General features: G+C 40.3%; 1 protein-coding gene across 1 annotated transcript in view; it reads left to right on the top strand.

The window, feature by feature from the left end:
* Positions 1 to 24561, top strand: part of MNAT1 (MNAT1 component of CDK activating kinase) — a 123863-nt gene that overhangs the window by 46529 nt on the left and 52773 nt on the right. Inside the window, exons 4-6 of the mRNA XM_035551101.2 lie at positions 144 to 247; positions 4435 to 4575; positions 10114 to 10239. Coding sequence (XP_035406994.1) covers positions 144 to 247; positions 4435 to 4575; positions 10114 to 10239 — 371 coding nt within the window. The remainder of the gene's footprint in view (positions 1 to 143; positions 248 to 4434; positions 4576 to 10113; positions 10240 to 24561) is intronic.

Genomic DNA, 24561 nt, shown 5'->3' with positions numbered 1-24561 from the left:
CAAGGCATATTTAAGTAAATTCTATTATTGTGATGTTCATGTCTGTTTCTGGAAGTGATAGAGAATATGATTTGTATTTCTTTGTTGTAGTAGTGCATGCCGACCTAATACTTTTGTTTTCTGTCTTTCTAATGTTTATGCAGTATTTAACTTGACTAACAATGTGGATTTGGAGAACACCAAAAAGAAAATGGAGCTGTACCAGAAGGATAACAAAGAAGTCATTCAGAAAAACAAGATAAAACTGGTTAGTTTAATTTCTCTCCCTTACAATTTTTATTCATTAGCTAAAGAATTAAAGGTTGTTCAATGTGGAGCGCTTATGAGGTATCTTAAAAGCAAGTCAAAGCTGAAGGCACTATGCATACTTCACTTTGTATTCAAAAATATATAGTATACTAATATTCTGTGATACTGATATTTAGGGCTGCTTAAAAGAGATGAAATTGATAGTTGAAATGCAATTATCCTTTGTTTTGGCAAGGACTTAGAAAGAGGGACAAGCAGTAAAGTCTGCATCTAATACATCACTACTGCATGCATGCTGGCAGTGTCGTTGGATAATATCCAGGAGAGACCAAGTTCATTCCTACACCAGGACAACCATTCCTTTCTCATCCGAAGGGAAAAGGGAATCCAGACGCAGACATTAGGAAGCTCCCAAGAGAGAGCTGTAAAACTGAAGGAAAGCACAGGTCTGGTTTATGCAAAATTTAAAATGAAAGATGTTGAAACAAACATTCAAATTTTTGTTCAAGAGCTGGTAACAATAACATCAGGAGTATTGTATACATGATCTGTATGCAAAACACATGGTTCTTTGAAGATGTATTCATTACAATATGGCTCAGTTATCATTTTGTTCTTTAAAAATAAACTTGCAAGCATTTCTTTCTGTAAGAAAAGTTTAATCTGTTAAGTATTTTTTTCAGTATAAAAATACACATTGTTATCGGTTCTTGAAGGAAAATGTCTGCCCAGAGTGTGACATAACAAGGTTTTGTGTTTGTATTCCAGTTGCACTAAGGACTTGCTTTCAAATCAGTAGGGGTGAAATCCTCGCTCCCCTGAAGTCTGTGGCAAAACTCCCAGTGATTTCTTTAGCACTAGGATTTCACAGGAGGAGATTGGAATCTGAAAAATGTTTGTTTGAACCTCTTCCTTTTAAAGGCAAGGAAATTTCCCTAGGGGTCCATCTCTGATCTGTTATCCCGTGTCTGACACTGTGCAATGTCCTGTGCTTCAGAGCTTGAAGAGACCTTCCAAATCTTCGGCTACGTCTTGTTTTATGATGTAGGCGCAACCTCCAGGGTCACCGTAATAACAGGGTGCTTTGCCTGCAGCCCACCTTCCATTCATCTACCTGACTTGCAGAAAGACGTGCACTCACAGCATGATCATACCAAGCAGCACAGCAGTACGCTGTGCCCACCCAAGGCCCCCGGGTCTTTGTTTTCTGTACTGTACGGTCTTGTTGTGCTAGAGGCTGACTTGTAGAAGCTGGGCAAGCCTGCATGTCTCCAGATCTCCAGTAAATCTGGATTAATTTCTTTTTGAACGATTGAAACATAATAATAGGCTTGCCACAGTGGGTATTACAAAAACTGCATGATCTTCCCTATAAATTTACCCCTCTCCCAAAAGTTGAAATGGTACTTTTTCTCTCTAGCTCTTTTTGTCAGGTTCTGGACTGTCTTTACTCCTTGAATAGTAAAGGGTGTCCTAATTCCTAGCCTAAACTTCTTATGGTCAGTCATTATCCCTTCATTCTTGGACTGACAAATAATTGCATCCACTGTAGTGGTTTGCTCCTGCGGAAACACGGATATTCTCTGTTGCTCTTGGTGTTATTATTTTTTTTAATTGTTTGTCTGTTCCAGTTTGAATTTGTTTGGCAGGCAGAAGGGAGCGGAGTTGAAAGCAGTATTATAGCTGAGATCTTAACTGCCTCTTACAAAGTAACACCGGTTTCCCATCTCTGCTAGAAACACGTTGACACGTGTCATCCTAAGGTGGTTGGTCTCTTGTAGCACTGCCATACAAGAGGTTCAAAATCAATCGTGATCAAGAAGTGCATCACATTGTCTCCTGTTTTGTTTCTAACTAGTGAATTAATGTCACCAAATCCATTGCCCGTAAGTTGTTTTTGTCTCTATTCTGTCACTCCTGTTGTCAGGAGTGTCATTCTTTCTTACAAATCCAAATCCAAAGTTATTGAACTAGTCATCTCGGGACTTGAACAACTGCTTGTTGTTCTTTCAATACAAGCCTTCATGATCTTGCTACTTGTATGCTAACCCATCTGTTAGATCTCTGGATTTGGTGCCAGGCCATGTGGAGAAAAAGTTTAAGTACACAGGTTAATGGAAAAAGCTGAAGAACTCTTGGAGAAAGGGTTCTTGTCATTCTTTTGTATTTATATATAAATATAAAATATTATTGTAACAAAATAATGATGACTAGATATTGTGTATATTTTAAAAATGCCTTGCACTCTGAGTTCAAAGACCAGCTTGGTTACAGTTTTTCCAAACTTGTCTTTTTCCTTAAACAACTGCTGTTGTCCAGTCATAGTATAACCTTACTTTTTGCTTTGGTACTAGTTTTTTAATTTCACTTGCTGCTTTGTTCAGTCTTGACATAGCTTTGTCCAGACTCTGTGGTGTGAATGTGTATAAATTTTCTTGATTTTGCTTTATTGAATGTGGCATTTTTTTTTCTATTTATTTCTTCCTGTTTGCTATTTTGACTTTGTTCCAGGCTTCACCAACATTATCTTCTTCTCTTTCGATCTTGAAACTGTCTAGTTTACCTTCAGGCTTGACACAACCCTTGCTGCCTATTGAGCTCTCTTATTTTTAACTGTTTTATTTGGTCGTCTGTTCAGAAAGAATTTGATCTGACTTGTGATAATTCTTCTGTTATTGCTGCAGTCTGATCTGGCTTAGGTTTGTATATCAGTTTACTTATTCCTGACTACATTTTTTCTGGACTGTTTTTTTCAGACTAGATCGGTTAGCACTTTCCTACATTTTTTTTTCTTTTGTTTTAGTGCAAAGTTCTTTTATACATAAGCAAGGAAGAGGCTTGGAATGTCTTAAAAGACTGAGCTCTTTGTTCTGATGACTGAACTAACTAGATCCCTTAGTTCTTAGAAATAACCTCAGTTAACAGCTTGAGGAGTTTTGTTTGTTTCCTTTGGTTAAATGCAAAGACAATCCAGTTCCAGTTGGTCACTGGTCGGTGACCTGTTCACCCGTGTCACTGCTACTTACAGGATACAGGCATCTTTGGTTGACTCAGGGGCAAGTGATGAGATCTGTCAGCTCTTCCATCCAGGAGTAACTGGGCCTCTCTGGGACCCACCAGCTTGATCTGCCTGTTAAAGGGATGTTTTTCAGCATATTCTGGCATATATCATATCACTGTGCTTTCTGATATAACTTGGGGTCTTCTAGTAACAACAAAAAGATTTTATTAAGCTGCAATAATATTTTGCTTAAACTATTTCTATGGATTAATCATCCATTTAAATCTTATAAAATGTTAGCGCTCTACTTCTCTATTTTGGATTTCCTTTTGTTTCAGTGCTTCTGGGGAGGATGATTTGGGAAAATGTTTTTGTATGTTATTGTCCTGTCCCATCTTACCTGCAAACTAGCATGCTTTTGATTGTCTCTTCAGTACGAAGTTGTTCAGCTTTAATGCTTTTTTATCCCCCCCGTCTGTGCTTCTGTAGTCTTTGAGCCCTCCTCTTTTTTCTTCCACTCCAAGTTCCAAATACAGTTGACTTGATAGTTTACAGGTTAAAAAAGACTTAAGAAGTAAATCCTGAAACGAAACCTCAGTCACCTTGTCCTAGTAAATTGTTTCTTTTCTACTTCTGTTAGCACACAAGTATTATCCAAGTCGTAGGAAAAATACCTAATTTTTTGGGAATGTGACACGTTCACAGTTCATGCTTAAACATGTTCTAGTTCATAAACTTCTCAATATTCAGAGAGATTTTCTTCTACACTAGTGATAACCACACAGTGTATTTTGCGTACAAGATGCAACTGATCTAGGAGGGTTGATCAGGGACTGTGTAGGAGAATTATATTTTCTGTCACTTATTGTAGCTCTTGGGAAATAGGATATGTGGGAGCAATGAGCTAAGATAAGGAAAAGCCACTGTAATTCTCTAACATTTAAAGAACCGAGATCTAGATGGATGCTTTTTCTATTGCAGCAAGGAAAAAAATCTAACTTCCTAACTCCTCTTATTGTCCAGTGTGATCATCATCCATAATGACCTTTAAAAGGTAGAATTTGGCTACTTTCCCATCACTTGGTCTGCCCTAGGTCCTTTGATGGGCAATATAGCTGTGGGTGAACTCTGTCTACTCAAAGACGAAGACTGCTGTGAGTGAATTTCTAATGTTTCCGTTTCAGACGCGGGAGCAGGAGGAATTGGAGGAAGCTTTAGAGGTGGAACGACAAGAAAATGAACAAAGGCGACTGCTTGTACAGAAGGAAGAACAACTACAACAGATGATAAAAAGGAAGAATAAACAGGCACTCTTGGATGAACTGGTGAGTAACAAAACTGGAGGCTTTGAGTGCTCTGTAGCAGGTATGTTTGTATTCATCTCTTCCAGTTAACTGTGTAATTAACACATCTGCCCCTTTCTGTTTCCCTATCTTGCCAATTTTGTACGACTGTTCGGTCTATCACTTATTACAATGCTACAAAGAACTCTGAATAATTTTGGTAAGCCAAGAACTGGTGGGAGAGTGCTTCTGGGATATCACAACAAGTTCTTTGGCTGAATGGAATCATTGTCCAGAATGTCCAATGGTGCTTGGAAATTATAGGGAAAAACATTCTTGGCTGCTTCAACACAAAATTAATCCAGGATAAGATGCAGAAAGGCTTGTTTGGATATTTAGAAGAAGGTTTATTTCCTGGTTCTGCCAGTTGTATTTTTTTTGTTTGTTTGTTTGTTTGTTTCTTTCTTTCTTTCTTTCTTTCTTTCTTTCCCTCGTGAGCTTCCACTGAAGGCCCTTTACTTGTTGCTGTTTGACACGCAGAGGTGTATTTCTGATATGTCTTTAGTGAGTGTAACCACCTTACGGTTTACTTAAGAGTTGATATTTCACTGACTATCTGAAGAAGAGCTAGTATGAAAGTCTAGATTTCTACTGAGTTCGACAATATGAAAGCCCCAGGCTTTGACTGTGATCCAGGATGGCTTTGCCCTAGCATAGCTGATACTTTTACTACTCCACCTTGAACCTGATGTATAATGAATGAGTTCTGCCATGTGTTAGCCCATGCAACTGCCTACTTCTATCGCCTTCAGCTGATGACGGTTGCATATGTTGTGGTGAATGTCTGATCACAGAGTTTGAGGGTGTAGAGAGGAGCTCCGAAGTTGCTTCAGGCATAATGTGAAGTTCTACCACTGTTTGCTTGTTAAGCAGCCCTGAATTGCTGTGGCCGACAGTCTGGTGTGCTGAAGCAAAGCAGTAATCAGGAGCTGCTCCATGAGCTCAATCACCTCTGCAGTGGAGGAGTAAAAAACAAGGGACAGTATTCTCATGAGTTAATTGAACATTAATCAACTCTTTAAGTCAGAGCACCTAAATGATAGGTTGGGTATGGAACTTAGCTACTCCTGGAAATGGTCTTAATCTTGTTTTTGGCTTAATTTGCTACTGATTCTGTATTTGAAATCCACTGACGATGTGTGGCTATAGAGAAGCTCAGTAAATACTTGTTCTGTAAACAAGACTCACATCTCAGGTTTTTTTTTTTTTTGTGTGTGTAGACATGCATACACACACGTTCTAACACCCACGATAACAGTCGGTGTGTAACATTGAAGCAAATCAGAACAACGTATGTGTGCATGTAGTTACACAGTGTGCAGTTTTGTCAGTATGTGGTTGAAAGCTGCATGGCAGATGTTAATTCAGAATTTCCCTTATTTCAGTTTATCTCGTAACATTAATTCCTACTTTGTATGCTCAGTTCTTATTCCAGCTGTAGATGCTCTTCTACTTTTCCAGGAAAAATAGTTCCTCTTTGAACCAAAACAGAAGGCGCTGACTTGAAGAGAGAGCACTGATGTGCAATTCAGGAGATTCTGGAGCTCTCCTGAAGAGCTGTCGCTTTCAAAGCCAGGAGACTTGGCAGCATTTCATTGGTTTTGTTGAAAGGAGCTGGTGTTACATACTTTGTAGACAGAAGCAGAGATAAGTAGAAGGGTTCCTTGAGAATCCTGCAAGTCCGTAACTTTGCATCCAGCAGTCTCTTTTCACTTTCAAGGTGCTTACAGGCCACATAATTAGGAATAGTTTAAGTAATGGATCAATTCATAAAAGCTGCACTAGGATATTTAATGTCTCAGAAAAGGGATTTTGAACTGGTTTCTGACTGACTACAATCCTGCTCTAAAACACGCTCTTAATTTACTAGAGATCAGTGTTATTCTTTAACAGAGCAGTTGGTTTTACTGGAAACCTACTTCACCAGGTGGCTTGGGAAAGAATGGTTATAAATAATCCTTAAAACATGACCAAAATGGGTAGTTTTAACTGTGATTGCATATGTATTGCTATTAAAATTTCTTAATATTCTAAAAACTACAGAAAGGTGATTTTAAAGGCTGAGGAAGGAAACTGGGCAATTTTAAGTTATGTTTCTGTTTATGAAGGAGCACTGTCACCCTAGATTTGGGCCTAAACTTGTTTTGTAATACTAAAGGTTTATAAAACCAGCACTGAAGTGTTTGTACAATGACTTACAAAGTCTCTGGAAAACCAGCAGTTGTTAAACAAATAAACATTTCCTATGGTCTCTTAAATCCCTCTAATGCTGTGCTACAAATCTGAAAATGAAGCTGATCATAAGTAAAGCTGAAATGTGTGCTCTCTTTGAGAAACGCAGCAAAAGCAAGCATAAGGAGCAATGTAAGGAATTACAGTTTAAAAATCTCACATCTCTGCCTGCTGGTACTGTACCAAAACCGCAAGGTTTAAGTTCTGGCTGCAGTGGTACTATGATACCAGGGGCAAAAGCAGTGGCTTGGCAGGGTTGTGAGCACAGAGGAAGGTGGGAAGGCCAACGTTTCATCCTTAGATTTTGAATCTTCTCTTTTGGGTGCATCACCTGGTGTTTGGAACCTGCAGCCACTGTGACCTGGCTCTTGGTGATTTTTTCCATTTTTTTTTTTTTTCTCTCCCATACTGGGCATTAAGAGAAAATCTAGGGCAAATTTCTTGTGTAGTGTGTAGAGATGTCAAGTTAGTCCTCAGGTACTAAACTGTCACTAGCAGACAGCTTGTGGGCTTGTAAGAGAAGAGTGTGAGGACTGAGCACCCCCACGCACTTTCAAGAGGAGAATTTTGCCTTTGGTGCTTAAGCCCTGACTGAGGCGATCCATGGTTTTTAATACATATTTATTGTGTTAGAGTGAATAAAGGCCTCAGCTGTTTACAAAACAGTGCGCAAGTGCACTGTCCTGTTTTCAAGGTGCTTATAATTCGGTGAGTCCAGGGGGAGGGGAAAAGGCACAGAAATGTTTGGTGTTTAAGATGTCGTGCAGCAGGCTCTGGATAATGGTCAGCCTGGGGAGAGGGAGCTCAGTAGTCTTGCAGAAAGGATTGGCCTCAAGACCCAGGCTCCAAGAGCTTGGCTGGGAAGGAAGGAGAAGGCCAGTGTGATGTGCTGGAAAGGCGAGCGAGGCTTTCAGGCACCCCAGGCCCTCCAGGCTACTGGAAGAGCAATCAGGTGCCCTGGCTCCCAGTCCTACTCTGTTACCTCTTGTCCGTTTTGCCCCCCACTGCTCAGTTAAGCAGATTTTATGTTGCCCTCATTATAAGTGACCCCTTTTACAATATAACCTCCCACTTGAAAAGCACGGCACCTTGTTGTAATTTAGACTTGCAGTCTCAAATGTATTTTACATTTTATTGCAAGGGATGTGTGGTTTATTTTATTTTCTAACTCTCTAAACGTGGGTAATAAGGGCTTAGTAAAATACTAAAGCACTTCCTTTATTTACTGTATAAACTCATCTGTATACAAAGGGTTATAGAACTGCTCTTAGATGTCTTCTGTGTTGTGGGACTTGGACTTACCTCTTTGAGAGCCTCTGCTTCCCAGGCAGGAGCAGAATGGCATTGCAGCACTTGACAAAGAGGCAGGTTTTCCCTGGGCCGTGGCTTAGCTTGGAAACAAACAAAGGGCAGGGTGCCTTAAAGATGTCAAGTGTCCCTATTTTTGCCAGAACCTCAGGGTTCTTGAGAGAAATCTTTCAGAAATGTTTGTGTGTAAATGGCTTTGTTCATGCTGTTACACGGTTTGTTTTCCCATACAGAAAATTGCTGGTATGGACAAATGTTTACAGGATTGGATCTTTGATTTCTGTCTATTTCTGCGTTAATAGTTAACAGGAGGACTATGTGCATATTAGAAAGGACAAACAACCGTGAATGTGGTGGCTTGCTGGCACGGTGTTGATTTCCCACAGTTGTGTAATCTGGTTGCCGACCATTGTGCTAATGCGAAACTGTTGAGAAGTTAGTACAAAAACCGGCTTCCTTTAGTTATTGTGCTAGAAATGCAGTGAATGTTTAAGGAATATGAGAGGGTCAAATAAACCAGAGAATAATTCCCACTCTTCAGAATATTAAATCTGAAATTTAAAAGAAACCAGCATCCTTAAACTCTGCTGCCAGCAAGCAGCACATAGGGTCTGCCTGGTGGTTATGGACGTGTACAGTGTTGTGAAGACACAAAACTGTCAACTAATGTGTTTGTGGTCCAAACTTTCTCTCGGTTGTACAGGAATCAGATGTGTCTTACCATTACAATTTAGATTTTTAAACCTTTTCCACCTGGGGAACTGCAGAAATTTCAGTAGGATCCCATGTCTTACATTATTGGTCATTCTGGAGCAGATTTCATGTGAGATTTTCCTGCTTTCAGTGCTTGCAATCTAGTCGTAAGACAAAATGAGTGTAACAAACAATAACGTGCGAAGAGGAGTGACAGCGTTGGGCAAAGTAGGCGTAAAGCATAACCAAGCTTTGTGATGACATTGGGAGATTTTTCCAGGATACTATGAGAACAGCAAGGCATCTCATGGCATTAAAACTCCTAACTCCTTCCCCCGAACTGTTTTAAGTTCGTAAATAAATCCCAGTACAGTATATTACAGTGTGGTTGGTTTTGGTGAGTAGCAAATATGATTCATAGTTCAATATTTGCTTGGTTTGAGTGCCTTATGAGAAACTCTGCACTACAGATCTCTGGGCATAATCCATTCTGAACTTCTTTGCTCTCAACTTTACTTTTGTGCTAGCTAGGAAATCTAGAGGAACTCAGTATGCATGTGGATAGTCGCATTAGTTTATTAGCAACCTACTTGGCCAATAATTTTCTGACTCTCTCAAGAGTGTGGTACGTAGATGTATGTTAATAATCATTCTGTTGTAGCCTAAACACGAGAGTTTTAGCAGTTAATTTGCTTAACTATTCATTTTATTACTTTTATATATTTTTAAAAAAATTGGCTGGCTTCCCTAAAAATAAGTTGGTGAAGGAGAAAATAAATATGCTGTTGGTTGCACTTACAATAGTGCCATTGTGCAAAGCAGAGCAAGGATCATTTCCAAACGGCCTCAGGTGAAATCTAATGGGAAACAATTTCAAACTGGTCTGAGTTCATTGGTAGAAAGAATGTGTCTTAGATAAACATCTGATCCAAGTTATACTACTTTGTATTATTCCTTCTCTGATTAAGTTTTATTTTTTTTTATAATTTTAATAAATATAGTTGCATTGGCTATTTGGAATAAGGAGCCTGTTATATTGTCTTTAATGTGGATTCTATAAAAATGGTTGTTTGCAGGTTACTCTGATTTATGGGGTTACTGCAGCTTTTTCTTATTACTGAAAATGATCGTTTTCTGTAAACTGTTTTTCATACAGAGGATACTCAGTATTACACTTCACTGCTGGTGATGGCCTTTCAGACACAACTTACGGTTTTCAAGTAGATGCAGCATTAATTTGTATTTAGTTTGTTTTAGCCCTCAGCTTTGTTATTTGTATGTTTGCAGGAGAGCTCCAGCCTTCCTGCTTCGCTGCTTTTAGCTCAGCATAAGGACAGATCTACTCAGCTAGAAATGCAACTGGAAAAACCCAAACCTGTCAAACCAGTCACGTTTTCCACTGGCATCAAAATGGTAAGACTTGCTTCTTTCTTTTTTTGAACACCTTTCAAAAGAGCCAAGATTTCCTAACATGAAACTTAGAGGTTATTTAAACCTGAGTTGCATATTATATGAAACAGATGAATTTCTAATTATATATTTGGAAGAGAACAGTCAAAGTATTTCATCATTCTGCTACTTAGAATGCATGAAACCTTTTCATTGCGTAGTTGCCCAAAAACAAGCTATACCTTTTTCCCTGCAAAGTGGTGCTGTACTTTGAATGCTTTTTTCTCTCATTTGTATAACGGTTTTGGAAGTTGAAATTTTGGTAGCTCAAGACAAGACTGCACTTTTTTAATGTTTACTTGGAGCACTGAAATAGTCTGAGTGTGAGACAAACAGTGTGGAAATGGTTAAGGATGCTGTTTTCATTGCTCTTGGAATCTAGGAAGCAACAAGTATTTTTTCAAATGTGTTAGTTCTGTAGTGACAGCTGAAGATCTGTCAGCATTCCTGTTTTTTATCCCAACGTGGCACAAGTACACATAAGCTGGTGTGTTGGAATGTTTAAAAATAATAATAAAATTCAAGTTTTATCTGGGGGGCTGGGGCTGGGAGTGGGAATTACTAATATCTTTTTGCACCTTACTTGTCCCCTGCTTTTTTAAAAATCCCTGCACTTTTCTTAGACTTTATACGTTAGACTTGATAATGCTAAATGATGTCTTGAAAACGACCAACATTCCCTACCTCCCCTAACAAACCAGAAAGTAAACGAAGCAACAACTTTTGTATCAAACCAGTCTCCCATCAATTAATCAATTTGATTTGTCAGGGATATCTGTGCTGTGTTCATTGTGTCTGTTTCCCCCGAAGAGTTTACAATATAATTGCATTTGCAGCCTGCTTTTCCAAAAGTAGTGTTGGCTCTTGCAAACTTGTGCAGATTGTTCTCTTATATTTCTGTAGTACAAACTATATCTTCTAACTTTTTCTTTCTTCTTTCTTTTTTTGCTGTGACATTTACTAGACAGAAAGTGTTAGGCGTTCTGCTTAAAAAATATTCTAACTGAGTGCCTCTACTTTATCTAGCTGTTAGAATATATTCTTAGATTTTTGTTGGTCTTTCCAGCTTAGTTTGGAGGGCTAAGTTAAGCTTCCATGTAGCTTATGCTGCATGATGAGGACAGTGGAAATACTTTCCATTGCATTTGTAAATGGATTTTAAATAGTATTGTGTAGTAGCAAACATTTCAAATCTGCAGCCTGAAGTAAACTTCGTTCAAAAAACATAAAAGACTGGGACGAGGAAATTTCTAGCATCGTGACATTTAAATCTTAACATTCGGAATAAGAGGACATACTCCAGGTAACTGATCATTGTTTTATTGGTGTTCAGAAGGTGTGAGTAGAAGAGTAATTTTATTTGTTCAGTCCCAGATGAACAAACAACCCTCCTCTACTGACCATAGTCTTAGATTAAAAAGACAAAAAAAAAAAAAGTTGAATGTTTAACGTTAGGACTATTTGAAGATTGTGACTAGTGTCTTAAGGAAAATGGATTAGCAAAAGTGATTTTACACTGATAAAAATACAGGTTTGGTTGAGAATGATGACTCTCTCCATATTTTCTTTATAGGGTGCTTCATTTAATTATTACCCGACATTGGTTTTTAAAATTTTATAGAAATGACATTATATAATAATAACAATATTGATATTCTGCACACTAAATGAATTAACTGGCTACCTTGTAATTCCTAAAGTAGTGGTTGGTTACCACAAGCATGGGAATACTTCTGTGGGTAAGTACAGAAGGGACATGGAAGGACACGGTTCAGTGTTTGGAAGCAGATGATGAATTTCTGTGGATGACATGGAAGTTGGCGCTTTACAGGGCATTTCTGAAAAGCTGGCCTCCTTTGAATGGGATGTTTTAATATGGCTAAATGCAAAATTATAAATAGAATAATAAATAATGGGCTCTGTGAGGAGTATTTGGAAGTTTAGCTAAGCATGTAAATGAATTTGACCCTCAACCACAGCATGTGTGTAAGCCTTGGATATATAAATAGTAGTGCAGCAAATAGGAAGGGACTGCTGAAGGCAGTGTTGGAAAGACTCATGCACTGAAGCGCTCTGCTGACTGCATTTTGAAAGGGAAAAACGTAAAGACAACAACTAAAAGCAACGAAGGTTCATCCAAAGGTGGTAGGATATGCTTTGTAGTGAGTTCTGCCTCTAGTTCACGAGAAGGTTAAGACACGACTCAATGTACATTAAGTACCTCCTCAATATAGAAAATGCCAGTTCTGAACAGCACAACAGCAAATGTAGCAAGAACCAGTAACCTTAGTTAAACAAATAGGAACTGAGGGAAGAAAGGAGACCTTAAAGTTCACAATGTTCCAGTGGTTAGCTGGCCGCGCTGTTAGAATTGACAGTGGAATGTGATGAAATCTCTAATTCCTGATGGTTTCAGATCAGGACTGGGATGCCTTTTGAAAAGTTACTGTAGTTGAATGCAAGTTGTTCAGCTCAGAATGGGGTTTTGTAGAAAGCAACAGTGCTCGTCGTGTAAGATTTAGTGCAGTTGTTCACCCAGTGACAGCGTTGGGTGAATTCCTCTACCTTGAGGCTCACCTTATGAAATACTTAATATGTTCCAATTGAGTTTTTCTAAAATCCTGAGATGCACAGGCCATCTACTTTGTTTAATTGTACACATGAAATAGGTGGAGCTGGTAGAGCTTTTGTTGTGCTGCTTGTCATGGGCAGCACCTCATGGTGCTCTAGCTTTGTTCCTCTAAGCCATGGGGTTTGCACCGCTGATTGGTGGGGCAGCTGTAGGGTAATATGGAGATATAGATATTTTTAAGTTCTAATTAATGCTCTGTTTGGCTCTACAGTTGTGCAAACGAACTATTGTTTCTGTGAGAATTCCCTTCTGGGCTCACCAGTAAAGAGTTTTGGCATCATGCAGATAATAAGTGACCACGTATGTTCTTCACCAGTGTGTTTATTTTTTCCTAGTAGTTTGGCCGCTGACCTTTTCTGGTGGATGTTTTCCTTAATTGTGTTCAGAAGAAGGGAATCCAGATAAAGCTAGCCGAGATGCTGGCAAATCCAGAGCTGGTGTTTACACAAAGGCTTTACATGCCAGTTGTGGCAGTCCTTGTTTTTTTCAGCTTGAACACGAGTGGTTTTCCTGGGATGGTCTTGGTCAGAGATGTTCTTCTGCCTGACTGATAATTGGACAAGTTTCTCTGTTTCTGAATTAAGAGACATGCCCATTCTAGTCTCCCCGGCAAAGCTCAAGGAAGTTGGCTCATGTAAGGTGTCGTGTGAGTGCTGTGGAGTTCCTGTGCTTACAGGGGGAGGAGGGAATGTCTGCAACCGGTAAGCTAAGCAAGAGCATCCCCTATAGCATGAGAGAGACAATTAGATCAGGGAGGTAGGGTTTCCATCTTCGCTTTTCCTTTTGTTAAACTGTTGTTTTGCTCCCTTCAAACAGGAGCTGCTTTTTAGTTGCCTTCTACTGGCTCTCATTAACTTCTGAAATTTATTTCAGTAAATTATGTCTTCCATGTATGAAGCGTACACACCTAATCAGTCAGTTTGATTTAGCCTCTCTAAGTGGGGGAGAAAGCACTTCAGAGTTTTCCGCTCATCATATTAAGGAACAGGCTTTTAGCATATATGAATATTTAAAATATTAGTCTTATTATATCTAATCTCAAATCAGGGTAAAGCTACAAAAGAAATTATAATAACCTTAATTATACTTATTGCAATAGCACTGAGAATGCTTCCTGTCAATGCACGTACTTTACATTTTAGTACTAGTCAAAAAGAGCAGAGGTTATAAGAAATGAATGCCATTTTTAGCATTTCTATGGCTTATTGGGGTGGGTAAAACAAACGTAATGTCTGGGAATAGAACCGTTCCTCCATTTCTTGGTGAGCATAGTGACCATTTCTGGTTGGGAGATGGCTTTAACTGGAAGCTAATTTTGAAGCTAAGAGGTGCTCTTATGCGTTGCACATTAATGGCAGCTTGCAAATGCAAGCAGGAATCCATTATGTTACAGTAATTCTGGTTTTCTTTTTGTGCCCCTGGTGTTCGCAGGACCGTAGGAACCTTTTGGTGCTTGTAGTTCTGTGCTTTACATTACCCTTGTAGTTAAAAATGTGTGGAAGCGTGGAAGTATTCAGCTCCTCTTTAATTCATTGGAAACTGGGAACATGCACACTTTTGACTCAGTTATTTACACATTTGTGAAAGTCTGAAACCCTTAGACTGTTTCGAATGCGTGCTATCTTCAGTCTCTTTCAGGCTGTATGCCCTGTTGCTTCCAGTTTTATTTTGTACTTTTGCTCCCTTCCCCTTGTCTCCCAGGGGGCTTAGCCTCTGGTGATGGTATTCTTGAAGTAATTTCATGCAGTTCAAAACTCAGTTACCTCTAATTGGATTGCCCAAATGCGCAGGAAAAGAACATAGGTGTCCTCTGGTCAGCTACCACTTGGGAGAGTTTTCCTTTTGCGTTTTGTATCCAAATACCTCAAAATTAATATAGTGCATCATTGACTGTTCAATCTTTGCCATTGGTTTTGTTTTATTACTTAATAGCAGTGGGAGTATTTATTAATAGAAGTATTAGTGCATGTAGGACATGCTTTGTCATTACCAAGATGGTCATTACCCCCGTGAATTTGCAGCTTAAATAGATGTGGGAGGGAGGGGAACCAGATGCCCGGAGGCGATGTGCTCGCCCAGGATTAGACAGCAGACCAGCGGCGGAAGGAGGAATAGGATCCAGCCCTACTGAATTCCTAACCTGGTGTCTCTTGGCCAAGCTGGGCTCCATCTCCTGTCAACAGCACCCCTGAATGGCAGCAAATGGAGAGTGAAATATCTGCTTCAGCTTCTTCCCTGTCTAAATCACAGCAGCGTCATTGCATTTAACTTTGTGTGTGTCTGAATGTCGTCAGGGTTTTATTCCAGTTCTTGTAGGCTGAGCCTAGTGGTAACTGGAAGCCAGGGAGAGCAACTTGCAGCCTGAAGCAGCCGAAGCTTGCAGGAAGGAGCAGTCAAATCAGTATTTCACCGGAATGAATCTGTGTCAGACACAGGATGTCTAGGACACCTCAGGAATGCACGTTACTACTCAGCTGAGCAGAACACGTGTTAGGGAATAGATTTTTTGCAGCGTTACACTTGCACTATTATTCTAATGGGAAAGAACGGTCTTATTTTACATTATGTGAAGCTCTTTCTTTTAAAACATTGACCTCATCAGCTCAGGTCAAATTAACTGTTCTTCGTTATTGCCTTTTCCTACAATATTGCTTCCTGTGCAAACAACTCTTCAGCGGTGGCTCCTGGTTTTCAGCCTGTTTCTTTTATAGCTTGTGGAGTAATTATCCAAAATCCTGTTCCAAACGCAAAAAAAAAAAAAAAAAAAAAAAAAAGTCTTTCAAAATACTTTTTTAATCAGTTGTGCTCCTTCAAAGTTCCCTAGACATATGCCAGGTACTTGGAGGTAAGTGAAGGGAGCACAGCACTGCTGTTGAGGCTGCAACTGTTCTGCAGCTCCAGCGAGTGCTTTGCCGTCCCATCTGTGTGACAGGGAGCGGAGCTGTTTCAGCCTCCCAGCCTTGCCTTCCCAGTTTTTACTGCTCTGTTTTGTTTTGGGTTTCTGTTTGTTGTTTTGCTGGTTTTACTAAAGCGCTTTTAGAATTTGCCTAAAGTTTAAAAGATAAAATAAAATCCAGCCCATTTCCTTCCCTCGCTGTTAGCTCAGCTGGTATATCTTTAGGCTGAAACACTTCAGATGGAATTGATTTCTTTGCAATCTATGCCAGCCTGACTTTAATTGCTATTTTGTTTTTAATCTTCATCAGGCTCCCACTATGCTTGTCTCTTTTGCAGCTGGGTGGAATAATTCCCTTTTCACAAGATTATATAGTTTAGAATCACAACGTGGATTTTCAAGAAGAGGTGAAGTGTTTAGATGTATGGATTTGCTCAGAAGAGGCATGCTTCCTTTAGAGAGCGTGCATGTAAAGGTAAAATTTTCAGTGACACTGAGCATTATCTAGACCTCCAGCAGGAGTCAGTGGCTGAATCTATACTACGACGCTTCTGCATTCCCCTTGCAGTCGCGGTGCCTGCGTGCGTGATAGCTGTATCCCAGCTGAGTGCTTGGACGCACCGGGCTGGGCAGCAGTCCCATGAAGCAGCATCCCACTGCAGAGGAAATGCAGATGTGCTGGTGAGGGGATTTGTGGTGCTCAGCCATGCTGAGAGAAGCAGCACTGCTGGCCAAACCATGGAAGCTGCTTCCTCGGAGTGCAGATTTTAGGGGGGTTGCACATTTGGAGGGCAGGTGCATGTGTACAGCTCTGTAACACCAGCTCTGCTCGTGGGGTTCTGCAGTTCTGAGCACTTTCTTGTCTCCCAGTGAGAATATTGCATGTTGTTTTAGCTTTGATTTTTTGTCGTCACTAACAATAGGTTGTTTTCAGCAATGAAAATTGCATTGATTTGGTGAGAAGGATATCTATTTCTGAAAAGCAAAAAGGGAGAAGAAATTGTGGCTGCTGGATGTGAACCACCTCTGACAATACAGATACAGACACGAGTGAAAGGACACCAAAAATGCTGAATGGCAGAATTCAGTTTAGAGGTAACAACCTGGATTTAGAAGTGATGTAGAGTCCTGTGACCACATGCTGCTCACTTAAATCTCATAGGATTATGTTCACAATATGCCTGCGACGTCTGAGTGGCATGATGGAGAATGATTAGCAATAGTAAATATATTAGTTTCACTAAATCTCTGGCCTGCTATTTAAAGATGTTGTGTTAGGATTCGAGCACATACATGCAGAACTGTGCTTAAATATTTGAACTTTGTTTTTGAAGTGTATGCCAGATACACTGTATTTAAAAGTGATCTATCATCAGAACGCTTCCTGTGCACTCCAACCTGCAGACTCAAGTCTAAAACATTTAATTGGGTTCTGGGCTTACTGTGTAATTACTATTATATCAAAGTGTGTAAACGTTAAGCAAGTTATATTCAATGTTTTTCCTAATGTAGGTAAGATTTTTTAGGGGAAAAAAAAAGCAAGGCAAATGATATTATTTGTCATTTCCCCTCATTTATACAGTGCTGGACTTGCAAAAAGAGACTGGATTTTGGAAATGCGGTTATGCATCTCCCTGTATCTCTTTGCAGGATTACTGTTTGGAATGCCTTAGGAAAGATGCCATAGTCAAAATTAAACAGTTTGGTGCACAGACATAATCAGAACCACTTGTTCCGATTCTGTTTTATGGCAGGACTCTCTTATACTGCTCCGTTAGAATAAATATTTGTACATTTGCTTTAAGGCTCCTTTACATGGCTAAGGCAGCACATGTTTATATATACATATAGTATAAATAGGAATTGGGCCCGTAAGTTTGCACAGCTGTAATGACTGGAATTCAGTAAATGAAATAGTGCCAAAGCTGTTAATTGCACAGGAGTGAGCAACGAGACAAATGTGTATGTTAGTAAAGTTGGTGGCTGTAGCCAGCAGCGGAGCACATCTTCCCTTTATCTGCCTCTTTTTGGAATGGAACTGGTCTTTTACTTTTTTTCTCCTCCCGTTTGATTTATGTAATTGCTCAAGGGCTTGCTTGCCTCTTTGCCATCAGGTTGCAGAAGTGCGTCTGTGTGTCAGGCAGCACGATGTCTTGGTTGCATGAGGAAGGTTATTTAGGAAGAGGCTCGCAGGGAGGAGGCTGCCAGCTCCTCTCCCCTGCCTGTCCTGGAGCAGTCACCGGGAAAGGGCGGCGAGAACTGGCTCACAGGTCCTCCTGTAGGTGCCCAAATTCCACCCTCACCAGCAGCCAGACCTGCCACTTGCTACAATAGCACAAAGACGCTTTGTAAACTGACCTAAGGCAAGTGACATTTAAATCAGGCGGAGATCTTCCCATTTCTGAGTCTTACATAGCTCTGAAAATGCTATTGCTTGAGTAGGTGTTACTGTGAGCAATAAGGAGAGATCTGACTGAAAGAAAGAAGGTGGCTGAAAGGAGAGTCCAAAAAAACAGCTGGCAGGGAAATAAAGAATAATAAAAAATTTCTCAATCATTGTTTGTTTTGGAAAGATCATGCTTTAAGCACATGGAAATACTTTACACGTTTGAGAAGTGCTGACTTCCTACATGCCTTGTGAAGGAACAGCAAATCATTCATATAATGTAAACACATTTATAGATTGTTCCAATATAACTTTTTTGGTGCTGCTGTTCTTTCTAACAAGATGCAATTTAGTACATATATGTCCTTTTGATGCTCTGCTTTGGCCAAGAGTTGCATACATCATAAATGTTCAATATTAAAGTTTGTGCTGAAAGAATGGTGCAAAGTTACTGAACCACGTTTTTTAAAGCAAAAAAATTGTTAAATGGTGGTGCTTGGTGCACTGTTTAAAAGTCAACATCCCAGAAGGTAGGGATAGGCAGGAACAGAAGTAAATATGTTCCTTGTTTCAAAGCGTGAGCGTAACCTGTCTTGTTGTATCTTGGTAGAGATGATACAAAAAATCAAGAAAGGCCAAAGTTCCGCTGAAAGAGTGGACTTTTAGGCCAGGGAAGAAAAAAAAAGGAATAAAATAAGCAACTTTGATGCCGAAATTGCAGTGGTTATTTGGGGAATTGGATAATCATAGTGCTGGGTGGGGGGCTCGAGGTCATGAGGCCTTCTCCCTGCTCTGAGGCGGCATCGGTGAGGTTTCAGCTCGTCCTGGCAGGGACTTGGCTGACCCGTTCCTAGAGACCTCCTAAGATGGAGGCTCCCCAGCAGTCTCTGACAGTGCTTCACTGCCTTTGCTTTTACATTTTAGGGGGAGCTTTGTAACCGTGTGTTACCTTGACGTGATGGCAGTCCATAGATGCAGAAAGCAGGTTGTTCTCAGCCTCCTTGCTGAAACTTGTTATGTACTTGGAGACGACTAGGTAAGAGGACTTCACAGAACTAAATATTTTAGAATTTAGATCTAGAGAAATAGTCCAGACATCCTAATTGTTGCTTAACAATAAAAGAATTGATTTCTTCTGCAAATCTTTGATAGTCTGTCTCCAGTCTACAGACTAGATGTGAAATTTATTCATCAACTGATAAAAGGACTCTTTTTTTCCTTAGACAGGAAAAATCATTTAAAGAGAGAAATAAGAGTATTTAAGGAACTGCAGTAAGAGCAAAGAGGATTTAGAGCCATTTAGGCAAGCTAGAGGAGTGAATTTGTGTTTGTGCACAGAACGTGTGATCTTCCTGCCATGATCCCATTTTCTTAGCACTTGTCTGCATTTGTGAAAACACTACAGGTTTGCTTTTAATCTTTTCTTCTGTTGCTGCTGATCAAAGCAGTTTTGTGTCACTCCTTGATCCTCTTTGTTGTTTACCTGATGGAGGGCTGGTGGTCTGGGATGGCAGAGCTGGGCTAATGGGCTCACAGATTCCTCCGAGTCAGCTGTCAATTGGATTGTGTCTGGTTTTGAGACACTTGCCTGTTAGGCACATGTGTGCAGACTTATCTCACAGATCACTTTTATTCTTGGCTACTCCATTTCTTAGTGAACCAGAACTGTCTGTTTGCTGATGTCATAAAGCCTGTTCACCTTGCAGCATGGTTAGAAGATCTCCTGTAAGCCTATATTCTCTTCTTTGCCTCTTCTCAGGGCCTTCTTCAGACAAGTTTTGGGTAAGTACAGCCAACATCTGGCTTTGAAATTCTTGCCAGAGTTAAAATGTCATGCGAGGAGGGCCAAGAGTAATGATCGTAGTGGGAGAAGGTCACTAGAGGAGATGTGGTGGGGAGTTCACAATTGAGTCCTGGTGCAGTAATTCTGAGAAATGGAGAGTCCTCTTCAGGAAAGAACTGAAAAACAAAAAGTGCAAGAACTCATGTGTTGAGATGAGGACAGTTTAATAAGAAAGAAGGGTGAAGAAAGCAAAACAAATCTAAACAAGTGATGCACAATGCAATTGCTCACCAACAGCTGACCGATGCCCAGCCTGTCCCTGAGAAACAGAAGCCCCCCCCCCGGCCAATCCCCCAAAGTTTTATTGCTGAGCACAATGCCATATGGTGTGGGACATCCCTTTGGCCAGTCTTTGTCAGCTGTCCTGGCTGTGTCCCCTCCCAGCTCCTCGTGCACCCCTCGCTGGCAGGGCAGTATGACAAGCTGAAAAGTCCTCAGCACTGTGTAAGCACTCCTCTGCAACAGCTAAAACAGTGTGGTATCAATATTATATTCATCCTGAATCCAAACCATAGCCCCATACCAACTACTATGAAAGAAATTAACTCTCAGCCGACACCGGGACAAGCATTTTGGCAGTCCTCTGGCTGGATGAGTTTCCGTGTGAGAAGTCTGGACTCCAAGAGCAGCAGGATTGTGGGCACGTGTACATGGTTTTGAACGTGATGCCCCATGTACTTCTTAACAAGGGTTCTGGCTGTAGGCAGGGGCATGTATGCAGGACCTCTGTTCCCCACAGCATCTTCTGTTTTGATTAAATCCCTGTTATGAGATACCCCATGGTTATTAATATTATTAATCCTCTACAAGAAGCAGAAATGTTCAGCGTGTTGATTAAGGTCATGCTGGGTGTGCGTGTGTATTAATCACCTTCTCTCCACATCTATACTTGTACCTAAATGAGCACAGTGGACAAATAAGTGCTTGCTACAAGGTCTCGAAGGAGTCAACTTTTGAGCTTTAAAATAGCACATTTACACAAATTAAAAATACATTTAAAAATAAAGATGTGTTTCAAAGGTGTGTTGAGGGTGTTAGTTTTCAATAGTCAGTAGTCATCCAAGGTGCACTCACTGTACTAGGGCACTTGCAGTGAAAGATATTTTGGATCAAAGAGACAATGTTCTCTACCAAGAAGACTTCAATAAGAATTTTCCCGAAGAATGTTTGTTCAGGTGCAGAGGGTGGGAGAAGGGAATATTGTTTTAGGCAATCAGTGTTGGACATGAAAAGGTGAATTTCCCCATACATACCTAGTCTGGATTCAGTGTGTCAGTCGGGGTGTTGCTGGAAAGGAATATTGTCAGCACCGGATACTAATGAAAGAAGTCATCCTCATGAAGAAGTGCATTGATCTTTGAAAGTTCGGCTTGTCTTTATTCTTCTTTTCTTTTTTTAAAGAATAAAAATGTAGATATGGAATATATCAGAGTGGAGAATTGACTATTGGAGTTTTTGTTCCAGTTGCCTCACAGGTAACTCGGTATTTTGGGGAAATGGGAGGGCCAGGCGTGCAGAATGTGTAGCAGAGCAGTAACATCCCCTGCCTCATGCCTAGAGGATACTATCATGGTATGAATGTTGTCCTTTTATTCAGGCTGTCCTTTAAAATATAAAATAATTGGAAATGTTGTGGAAACAAAGAAACCTGCTCTGGCTCGCTCAGACAAATGCGCGCAGTGGTACGGGCAGGAAGCGGAGGGACAGAGAGCACATGTGGAACCATCCATCTAAATTAGCTGGACGGAGGCCAGGACACTGGAACTTGCAACATTTGCAAGGATTACTAGGAAATGAAATGATGGGTTTGTGTAAGTAGAACGATTCTCGTGTTATTGTGGGACAGTGAAGTAGATCCTGGACAAGGCAGACAGTACATTTAAAGGTGGTGCTTGGGGAATTGCTGGAGAACGGTGGAAAAAGGAAGAACAGGTGAGTAGGTTGGAGGGAGTAAGAATTTAGAATGGCGGGCTGCCGACAGGAACAAAGAACCACGTATTGTTAGGTCTGAGGTCTGTTCTCCTGTTTCATCTCTTGAAAGAGAGGCATAAATAAATGCAGTGGTACTCTCTTCTCCAAAGCACAGAAAGAGAACCACAGAAATGTGATCCTCTGCGAGACTGTCATAAGCAGTACTCAAGTAAACAAGACCTTATGCTCTGTGCTGCGTAGACTTGCTGACAGATCTAACCGGGATCGATGTAGGCATCTGATCCTTGCCATCGTTAGGCGGTCTTTGGCACCAGGGCTCGGGGCTGCCTGTGTTTGTGTACCTGTGGGCATGAGTACATGGCTAGCATAAAAAGAAAAGCCACGTGTGTCCCAAGGATATATGTAAAGATGCCCAGCTTGTAGTGCTGCCTTGCAGTAGGCCCTTTGAGTTTAGATGAGTGTAGTTTGATGAATAATCAATTTGTAAATATTCAAAGAAGCTTCTGCCTTTCCACCAAGTAAGCAGTTTCTGGAAGAGGTTGGTGGTAAGGATGCTGGCAGTGGCACCAGCAGTAAGGATGCTGGCAGTCTGCTTTCATTTGGAGCAAGATTTGAGCCAGCTCATGACTACAATCCAGAAAAGGGATAAGCTGAGGAGCTTTATTGTAAGGATTTCCCACCAGCCACATGGACGCTGTAACACAGATAGAGTTGGGGGGCTACTTTGTTGTCTGCTTGACAGAAGAGAACTTGGCATAGATCTTCAACATCTATATCCTGGTGCTTAATGTCTGTTGGCACTGTCTTGGCTGTGCCTGCATACCAAGGATTCCCTTTTGCATTTGTTCCCACTGGAGCATTATTAGGGTTTTATTCATTGTGTGGGGGGAGGAAGATGGCTTGACTTGAGAGCTGGTTGGAGGATGTACAGGGGATTACAGTGGAAACTGTCTGCCTCCTTCATCTTCAACCATTCAGTTTTCATTTATCTACCCTAAGTATCTCTTTGTGGGATGATGTCTTGAGGTCGAATACCCATTTTAACTTCTGTAGGATCTGAAGCCTAGACAGGATTAGGCCAAGAATTTCTCTCAAATCAAGCAGTTCTAAAATCTGTTTGGAATAAGGGATAAAAAACACCTTGAAGGTGCAGGATATACTAAAGCACAATGTTGTATTAGTTTAGTTTTACAGATAGCGTTGTGTACAGCATTTGTTTAATGCTAATTTTTAACCTAACTTGTATCTGGTTAGTTAAGTGAATACGACATACAAAATTAAACAAATACTTCATTCTTAGAGCAAAATATAAAATACAAAAGTATGCCTGAGGAGTGTTGTATCCATTTAGCTGTTGGTTGCTTTTAAGCTCCACGTAAGTAACTTTCTTTGTAGCTTGTTTGCCAGGTACAACCTTGGCATTAATAAGTGTTAATCACCTGATTGAAAACCTTGGGATTTTTTTTTTTTAATGGCCAGAAATAAAATAGTGGTGCTATCTGTGCTGTTCTGTTGGTCATGAAGAACAAGGTATAAACATAGCTGCATTTTTGTTTTTATTTATGAAGAGTACATGGCAACTGCAGCTTTTCAAAATGTGAAATTCCTTCGTTAGGAAGAAGTCTTGTTAGAACTCAGGATACATAATTGTTAAATACAACACCGTGTGATCACGCTGGTTTGTCGTCTTTTATTTTTAGGCTACCTCCGATCCATCTTAGTGGTGGTATCAGGTTTGGAAGTCAATGAGTGGACTGTGCTTGAGGTAGCAGATGCAGGACCTACAGATAGGAAGTGAATTTAGATGGTAAAAATTGTTGCTGCATTTTCTGTTAGAGAAACCTCTGCAGTTCTGGAGCTGTGAAAGTGCAATATGGACCTGGGAAAGGTGGGGTGACAGTGTGTTTTTTACTTGTATTGGGAAGTCTTCACTATTGTGATTTTGCTGGCAGAAAAGGAGGAGCAAGAAAGCTAAGGAATGGCCAGCTGAGACTAGAGAAATGGGAGAGAGATCTTATACCTGACATAGCCCATAGGTTAATGTGTGTGTGAGACTGGGAGAGGGATACAGCAGTTCTCTGTTTTTCCAGTCTGAGGTATGTCTGTGTGCATTGTCACTTGGCAGAGGAAAGGAGGTTTTCAGGGGAACTGAGAGATTTAGATTGGGGGCGTTTGTTTCGATCACAGTTCATTTCCAGTTGATACCAACTGACTGCCAGGTAAAGCCGGTTTGAACTTGAATTTTTGGCCTAGAGTATGAATACAACTTTATTTGGGTGTTTTTTGTTTTGGTTTCCCCACCTTCCCTATTAGGACAAGTTTTGTTGAAGAACTAATTAGGAAACCATAAGGAACGTGGATAATGTGAATGCTATGGTTACTACTCTGACCGTTCCAGCAGATTGATTGAATTTATAGAATCTGTCGCTCTTATACTTTATATACTTTTATATTTTAAATTCAATTAATCTTGATTTTTTTATATTGTTTTTAATTTTTAATTTGCATAAGGACATGCAAAGTATTAAACTAAGGCCATGGAAAATAACTTTGACAAAGCTTTCTTACTCCTCTGGAATCTAATTAAAAACCTGCAA

Source organism: Cygnus atratus, chromosome 5 (genome assembly GCF_013377495.2).
Source record: "Cygnus atratus isolate AKBS03 ecotype Queensland, Australia chromosome 5, CAtr_DNAZoo_HiC_assembly, whole genome shotgun sequence".
NCBI lineage: Eukaryota > Metazoa > Chordata > Aves > Anseriformes > Anatidae > Cygnus > Cygnus atratus.
The sequence above is the reverse complement of the archived record's forward strand: the minus strand, read 5'-3'. Positions and strand labels throughout refer to the sequence as shown.